A 23,470-nucleotide genomic window follows, 5' to 3' on the forward strand; every position below is an offset into this window, starting at 1 on the left:
ACAGATAGTTTTTAGCACCAGTTAAAAAATAATTACTTTTATCTGAAGATGTTTATCACAGGTCATTAGCCATTTTCACCACATTTGCAAATTTACATTAGAAACATTCTAAAAAATATTGAGTTCATTAAGTTTACATATCAAATCATCCATTTGAGAAAAGTTTTCATTATATTGGGAATTTCGAAACATTTGAAGAAACTTCGAGTTAGACAAATTACCTCACTAATTATGTCTTTTTTTTTTTTTTTTTTTTAAAGTATGTACTTGAGTTGAGAAAATATAAAATTCGTATGAGGACATATCTCATCCTTTGATAAACTCTAATTATTTTGAGAAACTATTACTTGAATGAGAAATTATGTCATTACTTTAGGGAAATCAAGTAAACTTTTAAAAACATTACTATTACTACTATTATTACTATTACTACAACTATTATCATTGAGAATTTTTAATTTTATAAAATCTCTATTTCAGAAATTACCCCATTATTTTAAGAAACAGTGTAATTTTTTAAAACCTCATTCTATTGAAAAAAATGTCACTTGAAAAAATATCTTATTTGTGTAAAGGATCTCATTATTTGAGAAACTAAATTATGTTGAGAAAGCTTTTCAGTTTGATATCCCTCACTCTGATTTGCAGGTGGAATTCCATCAATGCTATAAAATGTGTTAATCTCTTAGCTTTTGCATATAGCCTTACACAATACATACATAGTTAAGTAGTATTAAATATGCAAGGAAGTACATCCAAAGTATCAGAAGTGGGTCCACTGGTCTCTTCAGTGCTTTCCCATTAAAACTGAGAAGTTGCTCTACAGTATGCCACATTCACACTAACATACTATAGTATTAGTTTAGAATGATTAGAACATTAGGCATCAGCTGCTACTATGCATAAGAAGAGGCGAATCTCCCTGCCAGTTGTCTGGTTGAGAGGCGTCAGTCTGTCGACTCATCCCGTTTTCCTCTTGATGCTGAGCAGCTGGGTAAAGCAGTGCAGAGCCCAGAACAGCAGAGAGAGGGAGACAAAGGCCTGCACAAAACCAAAACACACTGTTAGGATCACTTATGTGCCCTGAAAGTCCGTGGGCTGCCTCAACAACATACACTACCAGGACATGACAGACTTTAATAAGACGACCCACATTGTTCTTTCATCCTTTCACACAGAAACAAGCGTGTTTCTTTTTTTCTCTGAACACAGATCTCCTATTTAAACCACTAACGTCAGAGGAATCTCCACAGGAATATCCACAGAGTCCAACGGTCCAGTGAGGATGGTTACACAGCACAAGAAATATTTCAACATTCTCTAAACAACAGCATCCAGTCGAATTTAAATGGAAAGCAAGTCATCTAGAAGTACTGTAAAATGGTAGATTGCCAATGTATTCATTTATCTATGACTTTTTAGAGCTGACAGATTTGTGGCAGATTACAGCGACACAGTTTTTAATTTGTAGTTTATTGAGAAACAGAAGCAAAATGATTCAATGATTCGAATATGCTTTTAGAATGAAGATAAAGTTGCAAAATTCATAGAGGTAATTTAAAAATGTTTACTTTAATATTTTTTCCCTATGACTAAAAACCTTAATGTTTTGGTTTTTTGCATATTTTTTATTTACATATTTGATAACACTATAAAATAGAGTATGTTAACAAACATTGGCTAAAGCAATAATAGGTATTAACTAAGAATAAACTTATGTCTAGTGATCATTTACTGATAGTGTTCATGTTGACTACGGCATTATTTAATATATTATTAATAGTATATTGATGCTTATAACATTACTCAATACTAGGCACATTAGTTAACTCAGTCATAACATAATTTACAATTAATTACCAGTTAATGTGTATGGTATTAACTAATTTTAACACAAATATAAAAATATACTAGCAATAATAATATTGATGATAATAAAAAAAAATGTATACCTTAGCTCATCTGAACATTAGTAAATGATTACAACACACATTAACTGTTATTTAACCATTAGTCACTGTTAGTACCCACATGAACTAATACATATATTATAAATTTGAGTAATAAAAAGTAGGCCTGTAACGGTACACAAAATTTTCGGTTCATTACGTTTTCGGTTTTCAAAGCCACGGTTCTTTTTTTTTTCGGTTCGGTACGGGAAGAAAGAAAACCCCTCAAAATGTCTATTAATGCATTTATGAATTTTTAACATTTTTCCCCTAATTTTTGGAGACAATAGAATATAGAAAAACAGGAATAATATAGTTCTGCTGCTACAAATCAAATAGAAAATAAAATTAACTATTAATATTACTAAATGTATTTTAAACATTAGTATTGCACTTTTCCCTGAAAGGTAGTTTCAAACAAACAAGAAAAATCTAATCACAGTTCTGTCAGTTCACAATCTGCATAAAAATAACATAAAAATTCTACATAAAGTACAACATTAACAAGAGGGTAAACTGGTATTCTGTTTAAACAAACTGAAGAGCAACTTTGACAACACAATGAACCAAATTATTTATTTTAGGACAGAGAACAAACTGTTTAGGACACTGTGTTTATTTGTGTGCACCTGTGTGCACGGGGGATTTTTTTTTTCTTTTGTCGGAGCTGGGGGGTAGGGGCGCAGTTATATACCTGGGGGTGCGGTCCATAACTAACGTAATGAACGCTGTCATGAAACGAAAGTGAAACTTTACATACTTTCAACGTTCTATTTATTCTTTTATTATACAGCGTGCGTGATAGACAGACAGACAGAGCTAGTGTAAGTGTTTTAGAACTACCATAGTTCATAGGGGCCAAACAACGTCCATCTTATTAACATCTCTTTCCTCGTTGTTGTCTTTCACCTGAACCTGAACTGATCCAAACTGGACTGTAATGATGGTGGAGGGTCCCCAGTCTCTTCCTTCCAGGTTCACATCATATTTGTTGTTGTTTTTTCTTTAACCTTATATCAACTGCTATTTCATATTTCGGGTCAATGTGTGCTCCTTTATTAAGTCCATGTGAAACTTGCGTGGATTTAAAGTTCTGTATCGAACGACGTCTTTCGTTCCTTCTTCTTTTTCTCATCATACTGTGCCGTTTCGGTACAGCTGTGTACTGAACCGAACAGGTGCGTACCGAAACGGTTCGGTTCAGTACGTGTACCGTTACAGGCCTAATAAAAAGTGTTCCATAGATCTAAAACCTGTTGATATTCTTTTTCATATTGTCTAAAAATGTGTGTGTTCTTTCTTCTGACCAGAGATGTAGACTTTTCTTTTAGCCATGCATCGCAGACCTCTGTCTCTACTCTGACTGTCAACAGGTTGTGTTGCAACCTGTGACAAAAACCCCAGTGGAGGCACTGTATAAATGTCCAGTCACCCAGAAACAAAGTGAAAATAGAAAAAAATTACAAGATTACAAGAAAAAAAGACAACAAAAATGACAAAACATGTACATAGGCAAAAAAATTTCTGTAGTTCATTATTTTGTGATTAGGTGCTTTTTTTGCTCAGTTTTCTTGTTTTAATTTATTACAACAGAATCATTAAATTCAAATAAAGCAAATAAGAGGAATCTGAGTTCTTAAAACAAAAACTACCTAAAACAAAATTATATGTGTCTTCATACTGTTTTTGCATGCCCAGCAGACAGCAGAATATTTCAGAAACCTAAAACGATTACTATTCAAAACTATTACGATGATGAAATGTCAGCATCAAAATATACATCAGTTAAATTGTGTAAAAGAACACAACATTTATACATTTTTATCAGATAAACTAAAAAGAGCAGCTGTTATTCAGCACACTAATATTGAGAACAGTGGAATTAATGTGAGTGTAGGTGTAGTGATGGATTAGATGAGGTAATTGTAATGAACAATGTAGGAGAGAGGAATAACATTGTGGGAGAGACAAAAAAGTGACTATAAAAAAAGAAAAAAAAAAAACACACCAAAAAAAACCTAAATATGTATTTTTATTTATTTTCTTATGTCCCATTTCAAACCCTCCTCCTTTATCCGGGCTTGGGGACCGGCTAGTGACCCATGAGAGACACTCTGGAGGAGTTACTTAGGTTATTTATTTATTTGTTTAGTTTTTGGCTTCATTTTCTTCAGTTTGGTTTTTAACTGTATGGTCCACTTAGGAGCCAACAAGTCACAATAAAACATGAACATTTTTATCCATAACTTTTTTAATTTTCAGTCTACATTAATCATCTAAAAGGAACCAAAAAGTGACTATAGAGAAAACTGTCAGTGGCAATGAGGAGTGATTTATATTCAGTGCAGTGATTTGTTTTAGACAAAAAACGATATGTTTTCACATCAGAGTCTCCAAGTCTCCAATAACAGAAAAAGTTGATAGATTTGTCACTAGTCGCGTTTTTGAAAAAGTCTCTAGACAGGTCTGAAAAATCACTAGATATACAAACAAAGTGTCTAAGTTGGAAACAATGCCTTTTACAGCTCGACAGACAGTCTGTGTGTTTTTCTGACAGAGAAAATCATTTTGTGTCATTTAGAGGAAAAATGTATGCATTTTAGTGTTTGAGTCCCTTTTCAAAAGGTATTAAAAGTTTCCAAACAAATTTTAAAAGTAGCTAAATTTATTGCTAGGTGCTTTTTAAAAAAAAAAAAAAAAAAAAGTTGCTATGGTTGTCTGAAAAGTTGCTAAATCTAGCAACAAAAGTAAATGGTTGTCAATGTGTGCAAAACCATGCACTCCTGACGTAAAATATGCAACAGGTATCATACGGAGTGAATCCAAAGAGAAACACTAAAAGCAAATCCTTAATTGAAAGATTACAGTGAGACTCTGCTGCTGAGCTAATGTCAGGATGATGCCAAAAGTGGACTTGTGGACTCCAAAGGTTAAGGAGCAGCTCTTTTCCCCTGACGCTCTTACACCAAGGTCAGAGGGGTCGGTACTACAGGGGACGCATTCTGCTTGCCCTGCCAAAAAAAAAAAACAGCCCTTGCCTCCACCCCTCGCTGATCTCTGGCCCATAAACTGCGTCCGACATTGCAGTTCCAGCCAAAAGCAGACCGCTGTCCATCATGGGCAAAAACTGTCTGATGGGAACAAAAAGTAATGTTTCCTCCTGGACACCGCAGCTGTTTTCCTCAGAGAATCACACAGAGAGAGGGAAGGAGTCAGACTCAGCCCCCACTGTCTCTGACTACCTGCTCTGAAAACTACACTGAACAAAAATATAAATGCCACACGTTTGTTTTTGCTCCAATTTTTCATGAGCTGAACTCAACAATCTAAAACTTTTTCTATGTACACAAAAGGCCTATTTTTCTCAAATATTGTTCATAAATTTGTCTAAATCTGTGTTAGTGAGCACTTCTCCTTTGTCCTTTGCTGAGATAATCCATCCACCTCACAGGTGTGGCATATCAAGATTCTGATTAGACTGCATGATATTTGCACAGGTGTGCCTTAGGCTGGCCACAGTAAAAGGCCACTCTAAAATGTGCAGTTTTACTGTATTGGGTGGTCCAGGGGGGTCAGAAAACCAGTCAGTATTTGGTGACCACCATTTTCCTCAAGCAGTCTTCTTCATGAATTCTCTGAAACACCTTTGGAGATGGCTTATGGTAGAGAAATGAACATTCCATTCACAGGCAAAAGCTCTGCTGGACATTCCTGAAGTCAGCATGCCGATTTCATATTCCCTCAAAACTTGAGACATCTGTGGTATTGTGCTGTGTGATAAAACTGTACATTTTAGAGTGGCTTTTTATTGTGGCCAGCCTAAGGCACACTTGTGCAATAATCCTGCTGTCTAATCAGCATCTTGATAGGCCACACCTGTGAGGTGGATGGATTATCTCAGCAAAGGACAAGTATTCACTAACACAAATTTAAACAGATTTGTGAACAATATTTGAGAGAAATAAACCTTATGTGCATACAGAAAAAGTTTTAGATCTTTGAGTTCAGCTCATGAAAAATGAGAGCAAAAACAAAAGTGTGGCATTTATATTTTTGTTCAGTGTACCTCCCCGCTGAGACGAAAGCCTTCAAAAACCAAGAAAAGACAGTAGAGACGGACAGTTTCAGGGACAAAGACATCTAAAATAGATATGCTTTCTTGCCCTCAGACAAACTGATCTTTAAACTGGAGACTCATTCACATTGTAATACAGTTTTCTCTGTCCAGTTCAGTTCCAATACAACAACCAGATACAAAGTTATAGTTTCTTAAACACATGATGATGGAATAATATGCTGCACAGGTTATATACCAGTAACAGACATGCACAAAGATAAAAATAGGCTGCAGTTGAGTCTCAATACCCCATTTCAGCCTATATTCTACGCATTATTTTCACAAAAGCAATGTTATAGTTAGAAATGAGTAAAATAACTAATTACTAAAAACATGTACGTTAGTAAAATCAACAAGAGGACAGATATTGTTCTTGTGGCTCAAGGAACACTGTTAATATAGTATCTCACAACAAAATAAAATCAGTTCAAATCTGTGGCTGTCATTTGGCTTCTATAACAGAATTTTGCACTGACAATGCTCAATTTGATCATAAGTTAGTTCTAATCACTGGAGGACACATTGAATTATTTCGAGATATCCAAGACATTGTGTTGAGAAAATGCATCAGTCTTCTGAGGAAGTATTTCATTTCTTACTCATTTTAAACCTACCAAAGACCTAAAATGAGTGACATTAATGAATGAATAATGATAAATCCAAAGCTCTGTAGCAAACTTAAAACATTGGGGAAACAGGTTGCTCAACACAACATTAAACTAGCGCACATTTCCTGAAGGAAATACAATACGGTGTGCTTGCCTACTGCATATATTTTAGTTATGTCGTTCCACATTGCATTTGTAAGTACAAGTTATTTATTACAAAAAAGTACTAGTACTCGTACTTCATCCACTTATCCAGGTTGCGGGGGCAGCAGCCTCAGCAGAAGAGCAGACAGCCCTCTCCCCAGCCACTTCCTACAGCTCTTCTGGGGGTATCCCAAGGCATTCCCATCCCAGCCAAGAGATATAATCCCTCCAGCATGTCCTGGGTTGGCCCCGTGGTCTCCTCCTGGTTGGACATGCCCGAAACACCTCCCCAGGAAGGCATGCGGGAGGCATCCTCACTAGATGCCAGAACCACCTCAACTGGCTCCTCTTGATGTGGAGGAGCAGCTTCGGGAGTATCTCCCGGCTGTCCAAGCTCCTCTCCCTATTTCAGGGTTCCTACAAGTTAAATTTCAAACTTTTTAAGACCTTTTTTAAGAATACTGATGAAAAAATTTAATGTCCATTTCACAGCCTATTTCACAGCCATACTGGCAAAAATGTGTGACTCTTAGAATATAGGAAAATGTATCTATTTACATCAGCAGAGGTTGAATATTACATACATAGGCTGAATCCCAATTCACCCCTTGGCCCTCCCCCTTACCACTACCCCTCTGTTTTGCATGCACACATGAAGGGGTAGTGTTGTCCCGATTCTTGATTAGATGGAGGGAAGGACTAAGGGGGAGGGCTGTATAGCCCTCAAAATGGAGATTTTTCAGGACCACACTACGAATGGAGGGGTAGGAGAAAATTCCCATAATTCTGTTTGAATCATTGGCAAGATGGAGAGAAACACAGTAAAAAAGTGCAGCAGTGTGATAAAACAAACACACAAATGTATTTTCTTCGTAAACAACTTAATCATTTTGTTTACTGCCGTTTCAATGAGTTATAGACCACATTTCCGCGCTTTATAGTTGATAGCCGCAAAAAGATGACCAAAGCCTATGCAACAGAGATGGTTACAGCTACTGACAGCATGGTGAATACTTTCAGAAACAAAGTTGTCACATCTGTTAATAGCAGCATCGATGACTGCTGATCATGTAACAGATTGTCAAGGGTTGTCAAATTTCATAGGGGAATGTTTCAACCCCTAACCCTTGCAGCTCCATTCCAAGGGGTAGGGTCAAGTGCAAGGGCCAAGGGGTAGGGGTAAGGGGTGAATTGGGATTGGGCCATACTGTTCACAGAACTGAATGCTCTGTGATTATTTCTCACCAGGGGCTGCAAAGTTAGCAATAATTGGTTCCTAATGAGTAGACTAACATTATTTTCTTTGCAGCTTGGACTCCAAAAAGGGTGGGTAGCCTGAACTGTTGATCGGTGCATAAGCACTGACAACATTTAGATCCATTCCCCAACCAGAAGGTGCAGGGAAGCAACCCTTTCGTCCACCGGGGTGTACTCCAGCAGGCAGGCAGAGAGACTGGGGGTAGGGCTGCACAATTTTGGCAAAAATAAAATCCTTAGTTTTTCCTCTAAAAACTCAATTTTCAATTTCGATTTTTGGGTAAAACTACAAAAGACAACAGAAGTCAGATGTCGTTTTCGTGAGCAGCCCACAATGCAAGCCACTGCTCCCTACCTCACATCTGTGATGGTATCACGTGATGGGCCAACAGAAGTTTTATTTTTTTCATTAAATCTTTATTGAATTAAGTAGAGTATACAATGTATACAAGAAAATAACATAACAAGATTGCCAGGGGGAATACACTACAATACAATGTCCAAATCAGAGCACATACTGATGGTTTTTACAGCCTTTTTGTTTCCAGATTTATCTAACAGCTTTAAATAAAGTTCAACATCTTTCCAAAAATAAATATTTGGTTTTGTGTTACAGAACTCACATTTGTGAATGAAAAATTTAGCAGGTAAGAGAATATATAAACATATAAATATATATATATATATATATATATATATATATATATATATATATATAAATATATATATATATATATATATATATATATATATATATATAAACACACACACATATATATATATATACACATATATATATATATACATATATATATACATATATATATATATATATATATATATATATATATATACATATATATATATATATATATATATATATATATATATATATATATATATATATATATATATATATATATATATATATATAGTACAGGCCAAAAGTTTGGACACACCTTCTCATTCTTCGCATTTTCTTTATTTTCATGACTATTTACATTGTAGATTCTCACTGAAGGCATCAAAACTATGAATGAACACATGTAGAATTATGTACTTAACAAAAAAGTGTGAAGTAACTGAAAACATATCTTATATTCTAGTTTCTTCAAAGTAGCCACCCTTTGCTCTGATGACTGCCTTGCACACCCTTGGCATTCTCTTGATGAGCATCAAGAGGTAGTCACCTGAAATGGTTTTCACTTCATAGGTGTGCCTTGTCAGGGTTACTTAGTGGAATTTCTTGCCTTATTGATGGGGTTGGGACCATCAGTTGTGTTGTGCAGAAGTCAGGTTGATGCACAGCTGACAGCCCTATTGGACAACTGTTAGAATGCATATTATGGCGAGAACCAATCAGCTAAGTAAAGACAAACGAGTGGCCATCATTACTTTAAGAAATGAAGGTCAGTCAGTCTAGAAAATTTCAAAAACTTTGAATGTGTCCCCAAGTACAGTCGCAAAAACCATCAAGCGCTCCAACGAAACTGGCTCACATGAGGACCGCCCCAGGAAAGGAAGACCAAGAGTCACCTCTGATGCTGAGTCACCAGCCTCAGAAATCGCAAATTAACAGCAGCTCAGATTAGAGACCAGATGAATACCACACAGAGCTCTAGCAGCAGACACATCTCTACAACAACTGTTAAGAGGAGACTGCGTGAATCAGGCCTTCATGGTCAAATAGCTGCTAGGAAACCACTGCTCAGGAGAGGCAACAAACAGGAGAGATTTATTTGGGCCAAGAAACCCAAGGAATGGACATTAGACCGGTGGAAATCTGTGCTTTGGTCTGATGAGTCCAAATTTGAGATCTTTGGATCCAACCGCTGTGTCTTTGTGCGACGCAGAAAAGGTGAACGGATGGATGCTACAAGCCTGGTTCCCACCGTGAAGCATGGAGGGGGAGGTGTGATGGTGTGGGGGTGCTTTGCTGGTGACGCTGTTGGGGATTTATTCAAGATTGAAGGCAACCTGAATCAGCATGGCTACCACAGCATCCTGAAGTGACATGCCATTCCATCCGGTTTGCGTTTAGTTGGACCATCATTTATGTTTCAACAGGACAATGACCCCAAACACACCTCCAGGCTGTGTGAGGGATATTTGACCAAGAAGGAGAGTGATGGAGTGCTGCGCCAGATGACCTGGCCTCCACAGTCACCGGACCTGAACCCAATCGAGATGGTTTGGGGTGAGCTGGACCGCAGAGTGAAGGCAAAAGGGCCAACAAGTGCTAAGCATCTCTGGGAACTTCTTCAAGACTGTTAGGAAACCATTTCAGGTGACTACCTCTTGAAGCTCATCAAGAGAATGCCGAGAGTGTGCAAAACAGTCATCAGAGCTAAGGGTGGCTACTTTGAAGAAACTAGAATATAAGATATGTTTTCAGTTATTTCACACTTTTTTGTTAAGTACATAATTCCACATGTGTTCATTCATAGTTTTGATGCCTTCAGTGAGAATCTACAAAGTAAATAGTCATGAAAATAAAGAAAATGCGAAGAATGAGAAGGTGTGTCCAAACTTTTGGCCTGTACTGTACATGTATATATATATATATATATATATATATATATATATATATATATATACACACATACATACATACATACATACATACATACATACAGGGTGGGGAAGCAAAATTTACAATATTTTGAGGCTGGGATTGAAAGACAGTGTATGACCAATTAGTTTATTGGAAGTCATGAGAATTTATTTGCCACAAGAAAATTTAAATAATAGAAAATGTTTTTATTCTATGTGTCCTCCTTCTTTCTCAATAACTGCCTTCACACGCTTCCTGAAACTTGTGCAAGTGGTGTTCCTCAAATATACGGGTGACAACTTCTCCCATTCTTCTTTATAGTATCTTCCAGACTTTCTCGTAATAGTTTTGCTCATAGTCATTCTCTTCTTTACATTATAAACAGTCTTTATGGACACTCCAACTATTTTTGAAATCTCCTTTGGTGTGACGAGTGCATTCAGCAAATCACACACTCTTTGACATTTGCTTTCCTGATTACTCATATGGGCAAAAGTTTCTGAAAAGGTATAGATAATAGTGTTAGGTATGATTATGACATCAATATATGTTTGGTTTCAAAACAATTGACGTAGTGCCTGCTGAGAAAAAAACAACTAAATGTTCATTGTAAATTTTGCTTCCCCACCCTGTATGTATGTATGTATATATATATATATATATATATATATATATATATATATATATATATACATATATACACACACACACACACACATATATATATATATATATATATATATATATATATATATATATATATATATATATATATATATTTTTTTTTTTTTTTTTTTTTTTTCCCCCCCTTTCCTTTTTGGGGTATCTGGGCCCACAGAAGTGATATCACTGTAAGACAGGCATCAGTCGTGTGTGCGTGGACCACGCAATATGAGTGATCCTCATGTGGTTCTATTTAAATTGGGGGATCCGTGCATGGAAGACACCGACCCAGGACACACTGGAGGGATTATATCCCTGGAGCTGGTGGATGTGTCTGGGCAGAGAGCTGTCTGAGCTACTCTGCTGAGGCTGATGAGGCTGATGAGGCTGATGAGGCTGATGAGGCTGATGAGCCTGCGACCCGGACTGGAAGAAGACAGTACGGTACAGATCCGGGACAACGTAAGATGAGTGATCCCCATGCAGCTATATTTGAATTGCGGGATCCATGCGTGAAGCCACGGCTTGCATTGGTATCAGTACTGCGGGCTCATTAACAGATTCCATCTCCTGTAATTACACGGACTTCTGTGAAAGACCGCTGTCACAGATAGGAGAAAGAGCCTATGGTAGCCTGCGGGCACGCGGCCAGGAGGCACGAGAGAGATGAAATCGATTTTATGATTTCCCTTTTGTAAAAATCGTCCTAATTAAAAAATCCAATTTCAATTGAAAATTGATTAATCGTGCAGCCCTGGGGGATATCAAAAAAGGCCATCCCTGCCCTCCGTGTCTGTCTCTCCTCCATGTCAAGGTGAGGCCGACTATATGTAGCTGGTAATGCTCAACCTCTTCCACAAGCTCCTGCTCCTTCCCCACCAGAGAGGTGACGTTCCATGTTCCAAAAGCCAGTTTCTGTAGCTGAGGATCGGACCGCCAAGGCCCCTGGTTTAGTCTGCTGTCTGATCCACAAAGCACCGGACCCTTCTGCTTACCCCCGGAAGGTGATGGGCCGACAGGACAACGAGCCCATATCTTTGGTTTGGGCTGGGCCCTGCCAGACCCCATGGGTAAAGGCCCAGCCACCAGGCACTTGCCCACAGGCCCCAACTGCAGGGCAGAGTCCCGGTAACCCTCCGGGCTGGGTAGACAGTCTTGTTATTACTGAACATCAATGGTCTTTTGAACCACTGTTCGTCTGGCCCTTCACCCAGGACCAATTTGCCATGGGAGACCCTACCAGAGGCAAAATACCCGCAACAACATAGTTCCTAGGGTCAATAGGGCTCTTAAACTTCTCCACCATGGTAAGGTGACAGTTCAAGGAGGAGCAAAAAATTTAGGAAAAAATTTGAAAAGGTTCACGTAATGGATTACATTACACCCAATAAACCACTAATGACCCGTGGACAAGATCCAACCAAGAAAGAAAACATACTGTAATACCTGTGCCTGTAACAAATGACACTGAAAAGATGCGAATTCACAAAATCAATTAAAACTTGACAGAATGTTCAATAGTGTCAATGTCTATGTGAAAAGAGGGGGCCTATTCCTGGCCCACCCCCTCCCTCTGTACTCAGTCCATGTGGAATTTTCACAAGGTGTCTTTTTTTGTGGTTTTGTGCCCAACATGCAAACTGCCAGTCTGCACTGGTGTGGTGTGGTGTGGTGTGTGTGTGTGTGTGTGTGTGTGTGTGTGTGTGTGTGTGTTTTGATGTATAATTTGTGAAAAAAAAAAAATATCAGAACTGAGGAAACAGTGATTGTGGGAACGTTGACTTTGTTAAACATGTTAGTGACCGAAATTTAACACGGGAGTGAATAACAAGAAAATATGCTCCTTGTGTATTTAAAGGGCTGTAGATCAAAAACAAAAAGTTTAAAATTAACATGAGGAACGGTCTTTGACAGAAAACAGTTTTTCCAACAATTTGATGTATAAATTGTTGCTGAATTCTTGATGTGTGAGAGCTATGAAGAGATGTTTGTAGAGTTTCCAAAAAATCTTATCTCCACTCAGAGGTAGCGTGTGGAGGCTGCAGCCAATCATCTGTCAGTGTTCTGTTCCCCCGTGTGTGCATGTGGTTTGGTTGATCTCTGTGAGTGAAAACCATACATGATATTGGTACCAAACGTCACACACATATTCTTTGTGCTAGGCCACACAATTTCTGTATTGCGGTGGGATCGTAGTTTCAATCATGTGGGAAAGGTAGCAATTTGAAAATGGCCCCATTAATTTCAGATTGGAAAAATTTAGACTTTTTTTTTTTTCAATTTTAACGGAATACATGCATTGGACCATTAACAGAAGTCATAGCACATCTTTCGAGACAATGCAGTACATTTTTTGCAATAATATGTGTGGGTCTATTTCCAAAGCTCCGGGCCACCCCACCACCACCAAAGTTTCATGATAATATGTCAGTCAGTCATAATAAATATAACAAACAATGGTACCGTACTTTGCCTTGCATGCAAGCACACGGTAAATATAAATTGTCCCCCTCATACTGGCTTAACCAATGTCAAGATACTTTCTTATCCAAATTAACATAACAAATATAATATAAAACTTTAACTGATTAATTTGTAAGATGTTGGCACATTGTATAAAAAGGGTGGTAATCTTAAGTGGTTGCTGCGAAGCGCTGTAATACAATTTTATATTGCTTGCTACCAGGTAAAAAGTTAGCTAGTTAGTCTATTCATGATGGCTCACCAGAGGCCTTGGTGGAGATGCTTATAAGCAACATGTGGTCAAGGCAGTAAGTATTAAAAATAGGACCAATGGCCCAGTAGCTTACCAGCCAAATTAAAAGCTTTGGGAAATGTATCCAGATGTCATTCATTATCACCCAGTTATGTGTATTTATTATATTACAGAAATAGCCCATGTTTTGGTCATATTCCAATCAGATCTGTAAAAAAATTCAAATTCCAACTTGATATCATTGATACTTACTGTTTTATTGTATCAATCCACTTCCCATCTGTTATAATGGGAAAATTTTTCTAAGTCGCACCAAATCCAGAATCAGATCCAGATGGAAATAATTGCAATACCTTGTGTTGACATCATCATAAAGAAGCTGTATACCAAGTTTGAAGTCAATCAGAACTGTAGCTTTGGAGAACAAGACTACTGAACTTTTTTTCCCCATAAGAGCCCATGTTAAATTTTCCATAAGTTGCCGGATCCAGAAGAAGATCCTGATCAGCATGTGGCCATTATGTTTTGGTCATCTCCCCATAAGGGCCGTACTGTAGAAATTTCAACTTGCTATCATTTATATTTACTGAGTTACTGCATTGATCCACTTCCTATCTCTTATAATGGGGAAATTTTTCAAAGTGGCACCAAATCCAGAATCAGATCCGGATCCAAATAATTTCACTAACGTTTGTTGACATCATCATAAAGAAGCTGTATACCAAGTTTGAAGTCAATTGAAATTGTAGTTTCGGAGAAGAAGACGATTGAAATTTTTGTAATGGATGACAGACGACAGATGACGACAGATGATGACGACAACAACGCGTGACGACAATAGCTTACAGCCTGTCGGCCAGTAAGCTAAAAAGGGAGTGGATGGAGGAACCATGACGTCACCCATTGGTTTCTGAACTGCTGTTTTCAAGCCAGTATTTTGACATTCAGCTGCTGCTATGTTGGCTTTTTGGAGCTGGAAGTGACCATATTTGGACAAAAGGGGTGGGATTGTGGAAGTGCAACACACTGTTATTTTGATTGCTACTAGATTTAAATCTTTAATTTCTCTTCCTCTGAGAAAAATGTGTTGACTGAATTAATGAAGTGATATGGCCAAAGAATGGAAGGATAAATGACAATAGCCAATAGCACAAAGAAAAAAAATGTGGCCTAACAGCCACTAAAACAATGCTTTAGCCATGGTTGAAGAGCTGGTTTAACTCAGCTTTAATGAATAAATTCAATTCACAAACTATTCCTTCTGTCAATTAATAAAGTTAAAACAGAACTACAAGATCACAAACACATGAAATAACACTATGACTATCTTAAAAACAGATTGGGATTGAGAGCTCAGGAAAGCCTTTTCACATTTTACTCTGTCAGCCTCAAATGTAACAGATGTTTCTATCAGAGCTGCATCCTAAGGCAAAGAGAGGGCAGTTTTCATGTCTCCCCATTTGCCCCACTATGCTATATTTTAATACACTATGTAGGAAATCCATGTGGAACAGATTACATAGTGGAAGGAAGTGGGTTTGATCATCCACAAATAAGCACTACAGCCAGACAGCACTGGCTCTCAAAGTGGAGATCGCCTCACACTCACTTCGGAGGAGAAAGTAGTTTAGGGAGAGCAGAGAGCAATACAAAAAAGAAGAAACATTTGGGTTTTGTAGATTTTCCTGTGCTCCACTTTGTGAAGAAAGAATTTTAGTCCTCAGTGGTTTCCTCAACGATAACTTAAAACTATACTTTGAGACAGAGTTTAGTCTAAAACATGGGTGTTAAACTCATTTTAGTTCAGGGGCCATATTCAGCCTTATCTGATCTCAAGCAGGTCGGACCAGTAAAATAAACAGTATAGTGACAAAAATAATGGCAACTCTAAATTTCTATTTGTTTCTGTATCCGTTTTAGTAAAGAAAAGTAAAAAGTAAGTGAATATTGACAATATTATGCCTCAACTTATCATTTGCACATGTAGAGTAGATATAAAAAGTCTACACACCCATGTTAAATTGTCAGGTTTTTGTGATGTAAAAAAATTAGATCAAGATTTTAGAACTTTTTCCACCACTAATGTAACCTAAAACCTCTACAACTGAATTGGAAAAAAAAACAAACAAACCCTGAAATCTTTAAGGGTGGGGAAGTAAAAATAAAAAAACTGAGATAATGTGGTTGCACAAGTGTGCACACCCTCTTATAACTGGGGATGTGGCTGTGTTTAGAATTAACCAATCACATTTAAACTCATGTTAAATGTTAGTAAGCACACACGCCACCATTTTAAGTGCCTCTGATTAACCCCAAATAAAGTTGGACTGTTCTAGTAGGCTTTTCCTGACATTTTGTAGTCACGTCTTACAGTACAAGCCATGGTCTGCAGAGATCTTCCAAAGTGTAAGTGGGATTTCATTGTTCAAAGGTATCAGTCAGAAGAAGGGTACATAGGCATTAAATATACCACAGTGAAGACAGCCATCATCAAGTGGAGAAAATATGGCACAACAGTCACATTACCAAGAACTGGACAACCCTCCAAAGCTGATGAAAAGACTAGAAGAAAACTGGCCAGGGAGGCCATCAAGAGGCTGACAGCAACATTGAAGGAGATGCAACAGTTCCTAGCAAATACTTGTGATGTAGTACATATGACAACAATCTCACATGTCTGGGCTATGGGGTAGGGTAGCAAGATGAAAGCTTTATCTTGTGAAGAAAAGTACCCAAGCCAGGCTAAATTTTTTAAAACCACATTTTCAATCTCCCAAATGCACGTGGGAAAATGTGTTATGGTCAGATGAAACCAAGGTTGAATTTTTTGGCCATAATTCCAAAAGGTATATTTGGCGAAAACACAACACTGCTCATCACAAGAAGAACACCATACCTACAGTGAAGCATGGTGGTGGCAGCATCAGGCTTTGGGGCTGTTTTTCTTCAGCTAGAACTGGGGCCTTAGACAAGGTGGAGGGAATGCTGAACAGTTCCAAATACCAGTCAATGTTGGCACAAAACCTTCAGGCTTCTGCCAGAAAGATGAAGACAAACTTCATCATTTAGCACGACAGTGATCCAAAGCCCACCCCCAAATAAACAAAAGAATGGCTTCACCAGAAGAAGATGAAGGTTTTGGAATGGCCCAGCCAGAGTCTAGCCCTGAGTTCGATAGAACCTCTATGGGGTGATCTGAGGAGGGCTGTGCACAGGAGATGCCCTCGCAGTCTGAAAGATTTGGAGCACTTTTTATAAAGAGTGGGCAAATATGGCCACATCAAGATGTGCCACGCTGATAGACTCCTACCCAAAAAGACTGAGTGGAGCAATAAAAGCCAAAGGTGCTGCAACAAAGTACTAGTTTAAGGGTGTGCATATTTATGCAACCAGGTTATTGTAAGTTTTTTTATTTTTCCCCTTAAAGATTTCAGTTCATTTTTCAATTGAGCTGTAGAGGTTATAGGTCTTATTAATGGTGGTAAAAATTTTGAAATGATTTATCTTGGTCTCATTATTTTAAATCACAAAAACCTGGCATTTGAACAGGAGTGTGTAGACCCTTTTATATCCACTGCACATTACAACTTACAGACCGCAGTGGATCTATAGATGTAGAAAACATTTAGTAACAGACATTTGGAACTGTAAAATATATCATTTAATTAAACTGTTGCATTGTGCAGTTTCCAATCACGACAATTATTTAATGTAAACAAAAAAAAAAAAAAAAACTTACTTTCTGGGTTCTCAAGAGGATATATATTCTGTATATTTTTAGTTCATTATTTTATTTTAAACTTGTATTTTTCAGTAATTTGGCCTCCAGTATAAGTGTAGTGGGTGCCACAAGCTGCTTGTCAGTTTTGATCTAAGAGGATTTTGAACTTTAGATCAATTAATCCTATTAGTTGGATTTTATTATTTCATTACTGTACGGATGTTACCTGATGGGAGAAAAGGACAAAGTTATACACAAACAAACATTGATACATACAGACCTTGAAATGGAAACAAACAGGCAAAACAAAACAGTAACAACAACAATAGAATAATATCAGTGAATTGAAGAACAGAATAGTTTTATATCACCATAACCAGTAGCAAACGAGTGAAAAAAGAGACAAAAACAGTAAAAGAATAACACTAGTGACTTTAAAGTCAAAATTACTCATTGGCAGTATAACCCGAAGGTAACAACAGTCAAGTGTATGTGTAAGTTTGGATCAGAGGTGTGTGGTGAGGTTCATGACTGGTGAGGCACTACAAATATATGGATATGCCCTCTGCCATGAGGCAGGAGTAATGGCTGCCTCACCAACTGCCTTTTTTATGCAGTTTTATGATTGATCTGCAAGACTGAACACGTTACACACATAGATTTTATACATTATCCAGACTATGGAAAGTCAGGGCATATACTGTAATCAAAGAAACAGCAATACACTCTAATTACATGGGATGCCAGCACAGTTTGTGAGCTATTACGCAATTCAAGGTAAGGCTCAGCCCGCTGCTGACACACCATGCATCTCTTCCCTGTATTTGAATGGGAAATATGAAAATTCTGCAATTTCGAATTGAAAAATAATCAAAATTAAAGGAATCACAAGGAAAATAAGTTTATTTTACAGATTAGTGGACCCATTGTTGCAAGCAGCAAGACAGGGACAGCCTGGAGGGCACAGGTAACCACCACCAGGACCCACTCCGAGACCAGACCCACCCCCCAGGCACCACACCCCAGGAACAAAACACAGCCTGACAGAGGCAGAGAAAAACCCCAGCGATGATGAAAAGCCCAAGGCCAGACCCAACAACAGACCCCCGCACAGGCCTGGCAACCCCCAGCTCCTGTGATTTGAGTGCTAAGAGAGTATGTTTAAAAAAAAAAAAAAAAAAAGGGGGGGGGAGGTGATGACCAAGTGCAGCCCCCTCACAGAAAACTTTGTGCATGTCTTAAGTTTTGAGTTTTGGTACGCACGCATTGTGTGTCTTTCCATCAGCAGACAGGTGTGTCTAGTTTGTTCTGTTCTCCGGGCTGCGTGGTGGAGTTTTGCTGGAGTAGATGAAGGGGTGTGTGTGTGTGTGTGTGTGTGTGTGTGTGTGTGTGTGTGCGCGCGCGCGCATCGATTTTGTAAGAGTTTTTCCAGGCAGGTTGAGCAGCGTCTCCCCTTTGGGATTCGTTGATGGGGGGTTGTTAGTGTTGGGGTACAGCGGTTGAGAGCTTCCCTTTACCCTTCTCTCAATTTGCTTGGGAGCACTGCCCATGGTGTTGACGTGGTCGCCAGTTTTCTGGTTGCTTCTGTCGGACCAGTGGGCTACGGGTGCATAAATACCCCCGCTATGCCTCATGAAGACTAGGGGTGAGTTAGTTAGGTTTGGTTAGGCAGATAGCAGGGAAACTCTTGACTTTGGGCTGCACATGAATCACTCTGTGATTCACTCTGTGATTCATGTGCAGAGTGGTTCGCTCAGAGTGGTTCTTGGATGAGTGCACAAAGGATCAGTTCCTTAAAATTGTCGACCATTATGGGGTTGATGTTGGTGACAGACATGTGAAGGAGACAGTTAAGGCTAATTTAAAAGTTAATTTATTCAAAATTAATATTTTGGAAACTGCCCAGGAAGCTGGTGCTTCTGCACGTAATGGTGACCTCTGTCTGCCTGTTGTGGGTCATGGTTCCAGTCCAGGTTTGTCCTTTGAGCAGCAGAAAGAGCTGCTGATGTTGCAAACAGAGAAGGAGTTGTCTTTAGAGCAAGGTTATAATAGTTATGGATTTTTAATTAGGGACCGAGCAGAGGGGTAAGGCCCTCTCACTCACAGTGGGAGGCCTTGCCTTGAAGCAAGATCCAATTGTTTTTTGTTCGTTTTTAGATTATTAGGGACCAAGCTGAAAGGTAAGGCTCTCTCACTCACAGTGAGAGGCCTTGCCTTGAAAGCAAGGCACTATCGTTTTTTGTTTGTTTTTTATTATTTTTCCAACGTCACTTTGAACTGGATTTTGACCCCTTAAACTCAAAAACTCACCAAACTTTGCACACATGTCAGGTCTGGCGAAAAATTTGATAAAATGTAAAAATTTACCCCATAGGTGCTCTCTAGCGCCATCTATGTGAAAAAAAAATGGTAACGGGCCTAGTGGTCAGTAGGAATGTTGTAGAGACATGAAACCAATGCCAAAATGTTTGTTGGATGAAGCACCACAAATGGTACTCTGATGCCCATGACCTAACTCCAACAGGAAGTTCGCAACATGCCTTTCAAAATAACATTTCTAAAACTAACTCCTGTGACACCATTTGTCATACTGACTTCTAAATAGCACCAAAAGATAGCGTGAACCCTTCTCAAAAAAGTGACCTTGCAACTTTTTCAGAACTGCCTCAGTTTTTTTTTTTAATAAGCCAAGTTGCAATATCTGGAACTCATTTTTCACTTTGGACTTTTCCCCACGTTATATATCTATCCGTTCAGGGGACTCACCTCAACTCTCACATGCAAAAATTTTTCAGATATAATGTACAGTTATTGATTTATTAAAATTAGTTTTTTTTATATATATCTTTTTTAATTTATACTGCCATTTGACCCCCTTAACATGCTCAAAAACTCACCAAAGTTGGTATACATGTCATGGCTGGTAAAATGTTTGATACAATACCAAAATTAACCCCTTGGGTGCCAAAATGGATTATGTAGCACCACCTATGTACTAAAAAACACACAAAAACTGCCCTAGCGGCCAGTAGGAATGTCACAGACACATGAAACAAATGCCAAAATGTTGGTCTGATTGAGCCAGAGGTGGGTAATCCCAGCTCCATAGAGTAAAAGTCCTGCCATGTATTTGTTCCAACCACTCACTGAACCAACCCATTTGGATGAGCACAACTCCTCATCCAGGTAGATGGGATACTGAGTGAAATCACCTGTGTTAAGTGAACCGATAGAACCAATACATGGCAGGACTTTTACTCTGTGGAGCTGGGATTACCCACCTCTGGATTGAGCCCGACAAATCATACACTGACACCCATAAGCTAACTCCAACAGGAAGTTGGGTATCTGCCTTTCAAAGTTACTCTACCTTCCTGCAATTACTGCTTATTCATTTCAGACTTTTTTCAAAAAAGGTATATATCATTAAATTCACACAAGTCTGAAGAATCAATAAGTGAAAGAATTTTTGAGATAAGAACTACGGTTATGGAATAATCACAATTGTCTGAGGAGTACTTTTATGTTCACTTTTCACTTTGAAAAAAATACCTATGAAAATCTTACTGGTGCATATTTCCAAGTGTCTGAGGATGGAGTAGGGGTGAGAGACACTGCCTATAGTACAGGAGGTCCCAGGTTCAAATCCCAGGCAATGCAAAGAATTTATATATTTATTATTTTTCCCCGCACATTTTAGAACAGGTTTTGCTGCATTGTATTGCGGATATTTGAAATTTTTCACACATTATGGAGTACATGGACCACATTTTTTCAAAATAAAAGCCTTATTAAAAACACTACATAATGACTATTAAATAACTTCTCCATTTTTATGCCAAATGCTCAACTGTTTCTACAGTTTTAGTTCATTAAAAAGTATTCTCTCACAGATGTGCACACACAATAAGGTTTTCCAAAATAAAAGCCTTAAATGTGATAAATCATGACTTTCATGCTCAACTATTTATATAATTTCAATTCATTCAGACTGATTATGTCTCTCTAACACACACACACACACACACACACACACACATACACACAGTAGCGTTTTTCTGAAATAAAAACCTCATTAAAAAGTGATGGTGTTTCAGCAGAGGGCCGCTGGTGTTCTGTAGGGATGTAAGAGAGATGGACAAAAAAGAGTGGGAGCTGGTATCGGGACGGAGAGGAGTGAGTGGAGCTGAGGTGTCGACGGTCATGGGAGGCGAAACGCGTGGGAGGCGGAACATGTGGGAGGTGGAATGCACGGTGCGAGGTCCCGTCCAATGCTGCTTGCAGCTTTAATTATAGTTTAATTTAGTTTTGGCTTTTTTTTTCTCTAATTCAGGTAGTTTTAATTAGTTTTTAGAGCAGGTTTGTACGGAAGCATATTGCATTCACAAAAAATAATAATTTCGGCTCCGTTTTTCTGAATTAATGAGATAATTATCTCATAATTACGAGAAAAAATAAGTTAAAAAAAAAAAAAAAAAAAAATCGGCACAAGCTCTGTTTTTCTGAGTTTACGAGATACTGTTTTCCGGAAAAAAAAAAAAAAAAAGCTCTGTTTTTCTGAGTTTATGAGATACTGTTTTCCGAAAAAAAAAAAAAAGCTCTGTTTTTTCTGAGTTTACGAGATACTGTTTTCCGGAAAAAAAAAAAAAAGCTCTGTTTTTCTGAGTTTACAAGATACTGTTTTCCGGAAAAAAAAAAGCTCTGTTTTTCTGAGTTTACGAGATACTGTTTTCCGGAAAAAAAAAAAAAGCTCTGTTTTTCTGAGTTACGAGATACTGTTTTCCGGAAAAAAAAAAAAAGCTCTGTTTTTCTGAGTTTATGAGATACTGTTTCCTGAAAAAAAAAAAAAAAAAGCTCTGTTTTTCTGAGTTTACGAGATACTGTTTTCCGGAAAAAAAAAAAAAAAAAAAGCTCTGTTTTTCTGAGTTTACGAGATACTGTTTTCCGGAAAAAAAAAAAAAAAAAAGCTCTGTTTTTCTGAGTTTATGAGATACTGTTTTCCGAAAAAAAAAAAAAGCTCTGTTTTTCTGAGTTTACGAGATACTGTTTTCCGGAAAAAAAAAAAAAAAAAGCTCTGTTTTTCTGAGTTTACGAGATACTGTTTTCCGGAAAAAAAAAAAAAAAGCTCTGTTTTTCTGAGTTTACGAGATACTGTTTTCCGGAAAAAAAAAAAAAAAAAAAGCTCTGTTTTTCTGAGTTTACGAGATACTGTTTTCTGAAAGAAAAATAAAATGTGGCTCTGTTTCTCTGTCAGTGGGACAGTGGTCCCTGGTCCAGGCAGGAGCTCCTTTTATCTGTGCTGCTGAAAGCCTCTCGGGGGAGCGTGAAGTTGTTTCCGTTCTCGTAACCGGTTCCGATTACGGATCATGGAACTAGTTTCGTTCGCAGAAATCAGAACCAAGCCCCGCTTTGTGCACGGATCAAGCCCTTCAACCACACCAGCGCTCAGAGCCTGTAACCCTGCTTCCTGACAGGGCACGACCGCGGTGATGGGAGTTGGCATTAATGAAGTCAAATAAAATGACATTCACCAGCATTAAAGAAAATATACACAGCAGAAGAGTGCAAATGTGGATTCATTTATTTGTCGGACCTGATGGAAAGCATTAGTCAGAACTAGATCCATGGAGGAGCGGCTTGGTGAACCGGTTCGTCCCCCCCCAATAACTTTCCATCAGGTCCAGGTGGACAGCTATCCGCTCCCCGGTGTGTAAGCTGGACTGGAGCGGGTGGACGGAGCA

At 38.2% G+C, this 23,470-nt stretch overlaps 1 protein-coding gene across 1 annotated transcript in view; it reads right to left on the bottom strand.

The window, feature by feature from the left end:
* Positions 1 to 213: 213 nt before the first annotated feature.
* The window catches only part of agmo (alkylglycerol monooxygenase), a 110,144-nt gene continuing 86,887 nt past the window's right edge, over positions 214 to 23,470 (bottom strand). The window contains exon 13 of the mRNA XM_030159227.1: positions 214 to 1,041. Coding sequence (XP_030015087.1) covers positions 961 to 1,041 — 81 coding nt within the window. The 3' untranslated portion in view covers positions 214 to 960. The remainder of the gene's footprint in view (positions 1,042 to 23,470) is intronic.

The sequence above is a fragment of the Sphaeramia orbicularis genome, chromosome 16, assembly GCF_902148855.1.
Source record: "Sphaeramia orbicularis chromosome 16, fSphaOr1.1, whole genome shotgun sequence".
In the NCBI taxonomy this organism is placed as follows: Eukaryota; Metazoa; Chordata; class Actinopteri; order Kurtiformes; family Apogonidae; genus Sphaeramia; species Sphaeramia orbicularis.